The following is a 12241-nucleotide window of genomic DNA, read 5'->3' on the forward strand; positions in this document are numbered from 1 at the left end:
TAACAGCTTGCTTGCGCTTGCGTACGCGTATAGGGATCTTTATTAAGTGCCCGGATTATTGTTTGTTTGCTTCGCGTAATACCTAAATGATGCGATGACTGCTAAGACAATGGATAGTACGCCTTTGCTAGATTCAAGCAGACCATCAGGTAGGCTTGGTAGGTTGTTCCGCTGCACGTAGCCCCTCCTCATCACATGACGTAATGATTAATTAATTAATTAATTAAGTGTTTGCAGCATCTCGTTACACTGAAGAAAGAGTTTTAAGAAATGGGACTGAACACTGTACAAACAATGGAGATCACCGATATCCAAGAGATTTGTCAAAAGCAGATTACGTGAGACGGCTACGTTATGCCTCACTTTGCAAGAGGAACCGGTCTGCTAGAAGGTATCAAACAGACTGTCATGTTTTATGTTGTTTTGCTATGTGTTATGCATTATTGGTCTCATGCAGCACTCCACCGCCAATACCTGAATTCCGACCGTCAGAAAATCTTCTATTGGAAGCTCAACTAGATATTTACGACTTGATTGTGGAGCAGCAGGAGATTTCGGAGAATGTGCGAGCTCAACCATGGCCAATGCATGTTAAATTGAACTATGTCAGGTATTCAAAATTCTAGGTATATATACAATGATGACTACATGCGTATTTTCTCTACTGAGAGTCTAGCTCAAATGTCATTATTAGCTAGTATATAAAAATTTCTATATCACGCCAATCTGCACTGCAATTTTGCTCGTCCAGCCCTCTTTTGTATTTCCGTCTGTAGAGAACTGACAACAGCTATTGACGAGAAGAAAGAGTTTCTAGGGAAGCTAAACACATTGAGTCAGAAAAGCTTCAAGGTATGCATGATTGTTCATTATCTGGTGCCACCATATTTTACTCTTTATTAAACTTTACTGATCTGTGTCTTTTCAGGCCATTGACCAAGCAGCCAAAACAGCTAAAAACTGGAGCCAATCTTGGCCATGGACATTTTGGAAGGGTTCAATAAAACTAATTGAAGGTAATATTTGTTAGACATTGTGATAGCTATGTGGCACAACCTCAGAATTGCAACCACTCATGGACCAGCTTAATTAATTGAAATGGTCGACCTTAGTAACTTCTTGCTAATTTAGGCTTGAAGTGTCTCAAAAATTGCTTTTCAAAATTGAACATCTTTGGAAGGTCTAAAATACAATGGTACTAAAATATTTAGTCAATCCTTATTAGGTGCATGGGTAGAAGTAATGATACTTAGCAACTGAGGCAAAATACAGTGGTGAGTGCTGTTCTGAGAATTCATGGCATCTGGCTGGGTTCTATACTGTATCTCAATTTTTGGATTGAAACAAGATGCAAGTCACACATTGCTTTCGTAGGATATTTTGGAAGTGGTGTTGGTGCATACTTTTCATTCTTGAGAAGAATTTTTATCCTGAACCTACTGTTGGTTTTACTCATTTTGCTTCCTTTTGTTGTCATACCACAGGTGAGTCATAATTGTAACCTGCACTGGATGGCATTACATTAATTAAGCATATGTTTGGACATTAGATCATTTCAGGGACAGGTTTTAGCTCCGAATTTTTGGTAAGGTGTGTGTCTGGTGTGTGTGTGTGTGTGTGTGTGTGTGTGTGTGTGTGTGTGTGTGTGTGTGTGTGTGTGTGTGTGTGTGTGTGTGTGTGTCTGGTGTGTGTACATATATTGTCATATATATGTTAATAATTAATAATTGACTTCTAGAGTGGTCTTGAGAATACAATCATCTTTTATGGTTACTATGATACTGGATCGTTGGCTCTTGGCTACAATATATCAATAGCATTCCTGCTATGCAATGTAGGATTTTTTGTCTTCAGTTTTGTCTACATCATAAGAAAGTTGTTTGATGCACAACACAATGCAGACTATAAGAGTTCAGTATTCTTTCTTGTTAGAATGTGCACACAATATCATTCTACCAAACTGGCTGGTCTCCATAACAACTATCCATTCAGCTGGCTTGTTCTTGTTAGCTGGGATTTTGAAATCAACAAAGAGAAAGGTGCACATTCTAAACAAGCAGCCCTTGTGACCCTGATGAAGGTACAACAAACAACAAAGAATTAATGTCTCCATCATAGTCTATATACGTATATGACTGTCTATAGGAGGAACTGACAGAGGCAAAAGAGAAGCAGAAGCAAAGAACTAACAGCATGTGCGTGTGCTAGAAAAACAAAGGCTATCAAATAATTTAATATGTGTGGCCAAACCATCATTTGTATTTTAGGTGCAGCATTATCAGTTACAGATTTATTTCAAATTTGATTGCGCTGGGAATACTGGGAGGTAGTGGTTACCTTGTCTACTACTTTGTGAATAGAAGCAATGAATGTCGAGCATATAATTCCAATGTCTTTGTTGCTCTTGTTGAGCGATTTGAGGTACAAGATTGCTATTTCATTGAATCAGGAAATGTAGCTATAGAATGGACCTCTCTCTCTCTCTCTCTCTTAATTAATTAGCTGCCTTTGGTACTTTTGGCACTTCGAGTGTTTGTTCCACTTGTGTTTCAAAAGCTTGTTCTGATAGAGCATTGGCACCCAAGAACAGCATTGAAATGGACTCTTGTGAGGTAGGTATATTCTTACAATTCCTCATTCTGAACTTGCATGGTGGCTTAATTGATCTTGTCAATCTTTTGTTTAGAACAACAACCCTTTATCTTGGAAACATTGTGGTGCTGTTGATCTCCCTTCTGCAAGAAGCAACTCGATATGACTGCGTATTTTATTGCAACAACCGATAGGCAAACTCTGAAGATGTTAACTGCTATTGATTTGATTGTTTGTTGTAGCAGACACAAGGGACTAATTCTACAGTACTCCCCACTACAATAGTACCAACTGGAGTAGCAAGAGAATATTTATGTTGTTGGGAAACATACGTTGGAGTCGAAATAGTGAAAGTTGTACTAATTGATTTCCTGGGAGAAATAATTGCAATACTGGTTACAGACATCCTACGTGCTCTGTTTGTTCACTACATATGTGGGCAAAGACTGGTATGAAGTCCTGTATTACATGACTAACTTCATATGTGGTCAAGGTATAAGGTGTTGACTACTTTGCATAGATTGGTTATCATGAGTTCAACATCTCATCAAATGTATTGGGCCTTATCTATGGCCAGGGCCTAATCTGGTATGAGGCAGACACATGGACAGACAGAAAGACAGATAAGATAGAAAGATGACACACAGACAGAATACTTTTGCCACCTATTTGTGCTATTTAGATTCTATTGTAGGCTTGGAACTTTCTTCTCCCCATTACTCCCTGCAATGCAAGTTGTCAAACTGTTCCTTATTTTCTACTTTCACCGGTTTTCAATCATCTACACAAACATTCCTCCTAAGAAAATCTTCAGAGCATCTCGTTCAGGCAACTTCCTTCAGTTCCTTCTCTTGTTCATGCTATTTGTCAGTACGGTTCCATTAGGATACACACTAGCAGTGTATGGAGCTCAACTGATCACAATCAATTGCTATACTAACATTGTGTTGTTCAGATTGCAACCGTCAACTGAATGTGGGCCCTTCAGGTAAATGAAAATCTAAATATCACTCCTGCGCTCATGCATTACTGACTGGAATATGTGCAACTGCTGCAGTAAATAGTCTTAGTCACTATAGAATTGAGCAACAGTCACAGTGGTTAACCGCAGTATTATTCCTTTCAGAACTGAGAATCGTGTATACAAAGTTCTTGCTGATGAGTTGCCTACATGGGCCAGCAGTGTCTTGGAAGTGATCGTTAATCCTGCAGTTACCATTCCAGTGATTGTCTTCCTCCTGTATGTATATCTTGTCCTTGCAAATTACAGCAACAGTGCTAAGAGGTTTGCTGTAATTTCAGACTTGTAATACTGTACTACAAGGTGATGTCATCATCCTACAGTAGTGTCATAAAGGATCTCCAAGCTCAGCTGCACTTTGTAAGAGACATAACTAGCTGTGTTAACAACATACTGATTGTACTTATTTTTTTGCTGCAGGAGAGACTAGAAGGAAGACGGGAAGTTTTTGAAATTGGAAGAAAAGCCACATCAACATCAGCCATTAGAAATCCTGAGACATAACAGTAACAGGCTACTATATGCTACTACTGTATAAAGATAATGCTCACAGAATGTGAATTGTCTCAATAGTCTCAATCACAATAACGTGACATTCATGCATGGAGCAAATATGCCATTAATGAAACAACACAAACATGGCAGCCAAAAGAGCCTTACTAGTTTAGTCAGCTAATTCGCCTTCCTCCACCTCTTGCTCTCGCTCCCTAATCTTCTGAACCCAAACTTTTGGATCATCTCCCTCTCTTTCAATCTCTAACAAGTCGCATATTTCAACAAGCACTTGCCGAGGGGCATAGTCAAGCCAGGCTTTAAGCACTTTCACCATTGTGTCATGATCGTTCTCAATCCGTTTGAGAAATGATTCCAGAATGCCATACAAAAATTCAGGATCAAGTTCGGTCAGCTCAACTTCCCTTGCACTATGTATAATATCATTTGCCCTAGCCTTTGCTGCAGCAAGTCTGTCTAGGTCCTCCTTAAGCCATTGGACCTCTTCACACTTCTGATCAAGAGATTTCTGTAAGGTATTGGCAACTACTGGAGCTTCCCACTTGCTCAAATGCTCCTGTAGCACCTTCTGTTCTTTCTCTTTGACAGATAAAGACTCCTCCTTTGACTCTACCAGTTTTTCAATAATTTTCAAACCTTCTTCAGCATCAGTATCAGTCTTCATAGATTCAAGCAGCTGAGGCAGTCGAGACATAGACATACTTCGAAACTGATCGGGAATGGCTACAAGCAAACAACACATGAAACTCAACAACAACTAAGAATGACATTTAATATATAACCTGATGGGTCTGACTCACTAGCTTGTGGTGGACAACGATTTGCTTTCGTGACATAAGGACGATCTCCTAATACAGAGCTAGAGGTTGCAGGATTTGACACCCTTTGTGACTTACTTGTCAAAGAAGTGGCTGTACTATCTGGTGATGTGACTCCAAGGCCCTGACCATTACTTTTACATGAGGTGGAAGCAGCAGATGGTGACCGATTGACAGATGAGAAAGGCTGTGACTTTTCAACGTGTGGTTGACCTACGGCAGGTTGTGCAGAAGGCTTCACTACTGGAGTTGATATTGCAGTGACAGAAGGCATTGCAATTACACCATCTATGTCTGGTTTATGTACAGGACCCTGTGTTGGTAGGCTTTGTGCATCAATAGGTTGAGTTTCTTTTCTGATAGATGGCTGACTGTTTGGTGTCTGAGACCGTAGTTGACTACCGTGTGTAGCACTTTGTTGTGGGCCTAGTGGTGTAACAGAGAAGGTAGTGCCTGCTGCATCAGTTGGTGTTTTCTGAACTGTCTGGTGCAAAGATGATTGTGTTGTAGGATTCTGATTAGCACTTCTGCTTGAGCTTTGAGAGCTACTTCCAGATGCAGATTCTGACAGTGAAGTTTCACTGGATGTTTTAACTTGATGATTATCAGTAGAATCAGCTGATCTTCCAGAGCTCTGAACTGATGACTTCAACTGCACTACAGACTTGTGTCGCTGGCTTCCTGGTAACTTAGTTTGTTGTTTGCTTGAAGGAGTAGATGCATCCTGCCGTACTTGCTGCTGCTGCTGCTGCTGCTGTTGCTTCATCCTTTCATGTCTTGCCATTGCTGCCTGTGCTGCTTTAGTCAGCTCTTTTTGTTTTGGCTGTCCCTTTTCTGAGCATTGATGTGTTTCTGCACTTTCTTGCTCTTCAACTAAAGGTGACTGTTGAGAAATTGAGTGTTTCTGCTGATCAGGCTGCACCAGGGCTTGTTGATGATATTGAAGTTGTGCTTGGTGTTGACGTGAGGACTGCAGGTCACCTTCAAGTCTCTGCTGTAATGGTTGAATAGACATATGTCCTTGCTCTGATTGGTTCATTTGTAATGATTGCTGGGATGTAGTAACCACTGGTTTTGTATGTTCCACAGAACAGCTCAAATCCTCCGTTGCTTTTTCATCAGCCTGGAACTTCTTCTCTTTCTCTGTTTCACAGTCCTCCTTTTCAGTTATGTCCAAGTCTTCATCACTGTTGTCATACAGTTCTTTGTCAAGAGCTGCATCTTCCTCAGAATCATAAAGAACTGATTGATACTGAGGTCGATTCTTTGTAGGGCCAAGTTCTGATGTGCTGTCTTCTCCAAGTCTATGGCCACCCTTGTTATCAAACACCATAGCCTGCATATGATTTGCATCTTCTAATGGCAAGGCTCCTCGCTTCTTCGTCGGCATTTGCAAATCTTGACCATGCACTTGATCTAATGCTTGAGTACCCTGTTGAGTACCAGTAGTATGCCCGACACCTGGAAATGAGCTGAAAGTGAGACCACCAGCATCAGAACTACTAGATTTTGAACTGCTTCCTGTCAAGACCCCAGACAGCTGACTACTCATGGTGGAAAGAGAAGCATAACGACACCGTGGTAGTCCAGATTCTGAACTTGGTTCAGCTAAGGACTTAAAATGCTCAAGAAATTCATTAGACTGCCAAGTGACAATTTCACACAACTGCGCAAGCTCATCTGATGCAAGCTCTTTCTCCTGCATCCTGAGACAAAAATTACGAACTTTGTCAATGGAATCAACGTATTCTTTCGAGAAGCGAGTCGTTGGCAGATCAAATGATGTCTGGATGTACCTATTGGCATCTTCACGACTTACCATATGACCAGCAGTTGTGACCATCATAATCATCTTTGTAAGGTGCATGTAGAAAAACATGGTCACACAAACTGGAGGTGAATTTCGCTTCAGTTCTTCAAGAATCTCACTAGCACAAGTAAGCATCTCATTTATCAGATCAGCCTTCTGCTGCATCCCAGTCATGTTTTGTGCCTCCTGCAACTGGTGTAAGACATCCTGCTTCAAGGCTGTCCATGTAGCATGTGCAGCTGAACCAGGCTTCATAATATCAAGAGTCCTTGTTGCCATCTCAATGCCTTCCATACTAACACGAATTTGGCTATTAAATGACACAACCATTGTTGGATTCACATTTGTTGAGATAAGAAACCATCGCATAAAGTAGTGATACGACAAGTGGGCCACCACTGTCAATGGATCACCTAACAAAATTGAAACCATCAGTTGGCGATAAGGATAAACAATCTCAAACACTACACTACTATCACTCTAGTACATAGACAAGTTAGCTGAAATGCCAAAAATTAGTGTATGAAATGTGTAAATACTACAAATACTGATTATCCAGCTCCACCAGTTAGGCCATGCCAATATGATTTCTTGTTTCCCATTTCTCACCTGTGTCCTTAATTGGCCCCACTTGCTTTTGTTCATTAATTAGCAAGTAAAGTGAGCCTCTCTGTTTTCATTAAAAGTTGTGCATGCAGGCTATTAGAACAAAGTTGTGTATACTAAGTAAACGAAAATCAAGCCATTATAGCATAGGATACAATCTAAGTAACAGTGTGATTATCCATTAACTTCAGTATTCATCAACACATATTAGAAGTCATATAACCAGCAACATTACCTGATTCCACAGACTCAGAAGAGTTGTACGTCCTCACTCGAGCTTCAATTTTTGTCCCAGTATTTGCCATCTGCGACAGGGTACTAGCTCTCTTTAAAGTCTGCTGAAGAATGTCCAGTAGCATTTCCATACGGGCAAGATTAACATCATCAGATAGACTCATGTTATCGTCTGTCTGCAGTTGGAACAAACAATTTCAGATTAGTAACCTCAGGTCTTGTACGTTCACGTTTCAAAAACAGCAGACGTCATACTCACTTCTACAAAGCCTGCTAGATACAGCATCACTTTAGCTGACTCGCTGGCTACTACAAGTGGTATGCTTGCTGTTAATTAATCAAAAACATAGAAAACAATTAAACACACTACTATAGTCAGCATGCACTTTCTTAGCAACACTTGAAACTAACCTTTTGAAACGCTTTGCCTAGATCTATCGCCTCGATGTTGCACTACCCCTTGGCAGAGACTCGCCATCTCTTGTATTGTTGAGACAAACGTCTGGCTGTCCAGTTCCCCTTTTAGAGTTGTCTGTAAAGTCCATCAACGGAAGAAATTCACACAACGTCTAACGACAGACAGAGTAGAACAAATTCTTACAACAGCCTCTTTAAGACTGCGTTGCAGTTCTTCACCGTCCATTGCGTCCTAATCAATAACAGCCAATGTTTCCTCCAATAGGGTCCCACCGACAATTCTAGAGCGTCCTTCTTCTTGTTGTCTTTAACGCTCAAACGGATGGATTTTTTCTCTATCAGCAAAAAGGCGATGACGTTCAGCACACTGCGGACTGACTTACGTATGCGAATGCGACAAGTAGGGAATTCAAAGTAGAAATCAATCCATGGGGAATTCCCTGGCGTCACGCTAGCGTGCGCACGCCTGAAAAGCAATACCAGTGTGTAACGATAGTGTCCCCCTACAAAAAGTGTCCCCCGGACACAATTTGTCGGCAATACGTGACAAATACCACCCGCCTGCAAAACGTGTCCTCCACGCAAATGTAACCAAATGAGTGAGTGATTTGATGACGTTTGATACCAACGTCTGTGTCTGCGCACGCGCGAGAGTGTGTACGTGCTAGACTCCACGAGACAAAAAGATAAATACTGCGTGCTAGAGAATGTTAATAAGAATTAATTATGTTAATGTTGTCTAGAACATATGCCGTTACAAATTCTAGCATACACGGTACGTACACGTTACAATACACGGTACCGCAAGAAGGTACACTTTTAGCTAAGCAAAATACTTTTTCGCAGACAGCCGGGTTGTGCGTGTGACCAGTGTCAGTCAGAAAGTACCGTAACATGTACACACTGCATTGCCATTAGAATAATTTAATTAATAATATTATTGTGTACGTATGTGTAGGAGTGAACGAGAACTGGCGTAAAAATTCAGATCTTTAGAAACAAAATATAAATATCCAGGCCTTTCTCTAGAGCTGACACCTCAGATTTGTTAAATTTTCTTCATCTGGCTTGCTAGAAGTTCGTAGGCTAACCGATTGTCCTAGGATTGACTATTGATAGAGAAATTGTAAAGCTTACAGTTTAGTATGCCAAATTCTCTAGTAATCAGCTCCTGACTTCTTGACAACACGATGCCTACCACTGACAGCCGAGTGCTGGGAATAATTGGCAGTAGAGTAGGAATGAGCTGCAGTACTCGCATTGCTTTGTCGAGAGTCCTGCCTCTCTGACAGAGTTGCAGACTTGTCGTGGCTTTTTGCTGAGTGGCCTCTCTTTCCTTGATGGTGACCGTGACCGGAATCAAGTCGGCTAGACGCTTGACCCTGAGCTAAAGTAAAGCGGTTTAATTAATTATTAAAATAGCAATATATTAGCTAAAGCACATTACATCGGCTGGTGGGATAACTAGTGGCCATCCGTGTGTATGTGATCTGACCGTCACAGTCTTCTGTCAGAAGTATGATCGAATATCAGAATATGTGGATACTCTGTATACACTTAGTAATTGTAACATACTGTCGATTCTAAGCGGAACAAATATTCCATTAGGAACAAGTAACTCGCTAGCATAACTGTACAGATGACTGGGTAGGTTTTTTGCCTGTCCCGTTTCATCTGCTAAATCGATGGCAACTAGAACAAAGAAACAAACGTGTCACACGAATTTTGATGCCACATCCTGTTGGCATCATTGACAACATGCACGCGCGAAGTCATGCAGCTGCAGAAAATCGCACCTCATTTGAAGTATGCGTTGCTACGAAATTCCAGCTACAAACAATCCACTCACCTTCTGAATCATAACCGCAGCATTTCTTGATATGCTCTAGTAGAACAATTGTTCTGCAAAAGGAGTTTACTAGGCAAGTCTTCCCGTCTGCACAACAAGCACATGTACAGCTAGTACACTAGGGTCTATGGACATAGGAGATGCAGGATAGCAGACGAATTACACACACACACACACATATATATATATATCTTTATATACACGCACGCACGCACGCACGCACGCACGCACGCACGCACGCGCGCACACACACACACACACACACACACACACACACACACACACGTACCTCCATGATAAATCTGTATAAACATACCCGTAGCGTTTGATAAACTTTGCCAGTCAGGTCAACCCAACTAGGACGCAAGCTCAAGCTATTGATTACAAGTTTCAAGACGCTACATACTATATTATAGATGTGAAAGTATTGACTAACTTAATTAATTAATTGTTAATGCTAGCTAGATTCTAGGTGTACACCATTCTAGAAAAGGCAGTAAATGATCTGTATTGACTACATGTACACGTATTATTCTAGCTGTCCAAACACAATGATAGAAACTCACAAGTCTTTGTCACAGGTCACACATGTCAGCAACTAGATAGACAGGACCAATGCAGAGATTTCATACATCGGTCTAGATATCTGGATCGAACGCTAAAAGAAACAAACGATTTAGCCTAACCGTCTCAGCCGGCTTTGGCGCTCTACACCCGCGTCTCACAGCAACTCTAGACAAGTAGTTCACGATTGAGATCACCACACTAGGTAAAGAACTAGGCTCTCCTCGCTCATGCTTGCACTTATATAGTTAGTTAGCTTACCTCAGGCCTCGCTTCAGAATGATCAAAGTTTTCAGCAGCTTGGACAAAACTTGTGAACGCAGCTACAAACGAACTAGCGTGCGCTCTAGAATCCTGATGGCGTGCATGCGCATAACCTGGTAGTGTCGCTTTAAAAATAGACACTGTAGTGTACAAGCAATTTTGTATATCTGGCAAAATTAATGTTGATTTGGTTTAGTAGCGACTTCGTTGTTGTGGTATCACCCTTCTATCGAGTCCTTACGGTATATTCTTCTCTCGCGCAGAAAGGGCCAGACTACGAGGCCAACGGCTCTGCGAACACGATGAGTTCGCGATTGTGGAGAAAAGGCACAATTGTGGCAAGGTGTGGCAGTTTAGCGAGACGTTCCATGTAGTGTTTATGTTGTATTGAATAGAGTACGCAATCTCCTACGGGCAGGAGTGCTGAAAGAAAAACCAGTTTGGTTGGATGTCGTGGAAGCATTTCCTCCACTGGTGGAGCCACAATATAATCGTAAATCTGAAGCAGGAAAACCACCCCTAATTGAATACCCAGAAGATAAACTGACTGAGTCAGTTGAAAGTAGGGACATTTTTGTGCTAAAAACTAAATTTAGGTTGTTGTTTTGTAGGAAATTCTATGACGTGTACAGAGTTCCATCTGTAAATATTTTTGAGACAGCACCTGAAGAGATGAAGTCTACACTGTTAGCTACTCATTGTTTTAACTATTATACGCGCTGTGCACGTGTTAACAAGGGTACTTAATTTTAAATGGTTTAGAATAATAAGTCTGCTGTGTCTAGGTTTGTTAGACGACAGATGGAAGTGATGAAGGATACAGGAGTGACCGAGCATGAAGCCTTTCAGGTGGCATCATCTGACTTTATGAAATTTTCTAGGAAAGCAAAGCGACCCCCCTCCCCATTGTCTCATGTAAAAGATGTAATTCCTGAAAGCAAGGAAGGCAGTGAACAAGAGAATCAACTCAATGCGTTGTTAGGTTATTTCAAGTCTGTAAGAAATGGAGCTGACAGTAAGCAAGAACAAGTGAACTTACTAAAGAAGACTATAGTGCAAACAAATTTGTAAAAAGTTATCATCTGCACAGACTGAGCAGAAAAAGGACAGATTGAGATGTATCAATCAAACAGAATACATGTACACAGATGTACAGTACTAATATGTTGAATGCAATCGTAAAATAATCTCATCCTATCCTAACAAGTTTCTGATCGTGCAGTTCCTATATCTTCAGAAAATAGACCAATGAGAGATTTCAAATGACATCTAAAAATGAGGAAGACTGTTTGTTTGTGATTTTTGTCAAATTGTGGGTATCCAAACTATAATTTAGTTAATTGCAACACACTGGAGTTTACTAAATACCATGACAAGACTGAAGCAGATGCAACAAGTGATTTGCAAATATGAATGTCTAAATCTGCTTTCTTGTTTCTAAATCTGCTTTCTTGTTTCTAAATCTGCTTTCTTGTTGCTGATGGACTTAGCAGTGTGTTGAGACCTGAAGATTAATAGTTTGAAATTTCGAGAAAGATCCCATCGCATTCTTC

The 12241-nt window shown here is 40.8% G+C and overlaps 4 protein-coding genes across 12 annotated transcripts; 2 read left to right on the forward strand and 2 right to left on the reverse strand.

The window, feature by feature from the left end:
- Positions 1–50: 50 nt before the first annotated feature.
- Positions 51–4217, forward strand: LOC134195997 (transmembrane channel-like protein 2). Of its 3 annotated transcripts, XM_062665094.1 has the most exons (20): positions 52–149; positions 229–391; positions 458–610; positions 777–852; positions 929–1016; positions 1375–1484; positions 1550–1585; positions 1739–1875; positions 1933–2080; positions 2146–2195; positions 2268–2421; positions 2503–2612; positions 2687–2762; positions 2835–3041; positions 3113–3180; positions 3287–3493; positions 3548–3580; positions 3719–3832; positions 3895–3973; positions 4034–4217. In XM_062665094.1, exons 1-20 carry the CDS (start codon positions 95–97, stop codon positions 4115–4117), a joined length of 2148 nt encoding a protein of 715 aa, XP_062521078.1. In that variant the 5' UTR covers positions 52–94; the 3' UTR covers positions 4118–4217. The 3 variants fall into 3 exon arrangements, with proteins under 3 accessions (XP_062521070.1, XP_062521078.1, XP_062521064.1); XM_062665086.1 differs by having other exon boundaries at positions 51–149; positions 238–391; positions 1739–2080; XM_062665080.1 differs by having other exon boundaries at positions 1739–2080.
- LOC134195974 (uncharacterized) lies at positions 4072–8556 on the reverse strand. Its single transcript, XM_062665061.1, has 6 exons — positions 8196–8556; positions 8006–8126; positions 7854–7921; positions 7596–7770; positions 4909–7167; positions 4072–4849 (listed from the first exon to the last, which is right to left on the reverse strand). The coding sequence occupies exons 1-6, from the start codon at positions 8235–8237 to the stop codon at positions 4278–4280; spliced, it is 3237 nt and encodes a 1078-aa protein (XP_062521045.1). The 5' UTR covers positions 8238–8556; the 3' UTR covers positions 4072–4277.
- Positions 8557–8926: 370 nt separating this feature from the next.
- On the reverse strand, positions 8927–10777 carry LOC134185125 (uncharacterized protein CXorf65-like). 7 transcript variants are annotated; one of them, XR_009970771.1, is made up of 7 exons: positions 10686–10777; positions 10427–10518; positions 10150–10216; positions 9861–9947; positions 9649–9703; positions 9459–9594; positions 8927–9398 (listed from the first exon to the last, which is right to left on the reverse strand). XR_009970771.1 is itself a non-coding variant. In XM_062652935.1 (7 exons), exons 3-7 carry the CDS (start codon positions 10172–10174, stop codon positions 9169–9171), a joined length of 519 nt encoding a protein of 172 aa, XP_062508919.1. In that variant the 5' UTR covers positions 10175–10216; positions 10427–10518; positions 10686–10777; the 3' UTR covers positions 8927–9168. The 7 variants fall into 7 exon arrangements, 2 of the variants coding, with proteins under 2 accessions (XP_062508919.1, XP_062508923.1); XM_062652935.1 differs by having other exon boundaries at positions 9459–9518; positions 9587–9703; XM_062652939.1 differs by lacking the exon at positions 10686–10777 and adding an exon at positions 10547–10591 and having other exon boundaries at positions 9459–9518; positions 9587–9703; positions 10427–10458.
- A 72-nt stretch (positions 10778–10849) lies between these two features.
- Positions 10850–11894, forward strand: LOC134190290 (small ribosomal subunit protein mS23-like). Its single transcript, XM_062658746.1, has 4 exons — positions 10850–11031; positions 11084–11239; positions 11300–11374; positions 11474–11894. The coding sequence occupies exons 1-4, from the start codon at positions 10868–10870 to the stop codon at positions 11757–11759; spliced, it is 681 nt and encodes a 226-aa protein (XP_062514730.1). The 5' UTR covers positions 10850–10867; the 3' UTR covers positions 11760–11894.
- The last annotated feature ends 347 nt before the right edge of the window (positions 11895–12241 follow it).

The sequence above is a fragment of the Corticium candelabrum genome, chromosome 1 (assembly GCF_963422355.1).
Source record: "Corticium candelabrum chromosome 1, ooCorCand1.1, whole genome shotgun sequence".
Taxonomy (NCBI): domain Eukaryota; kingdom Metazoa; phylum Porifera; class Homoscleromorpha; order Homosclerophorida; family Plakinidae; genus Corticium; species Corticium candelabrum.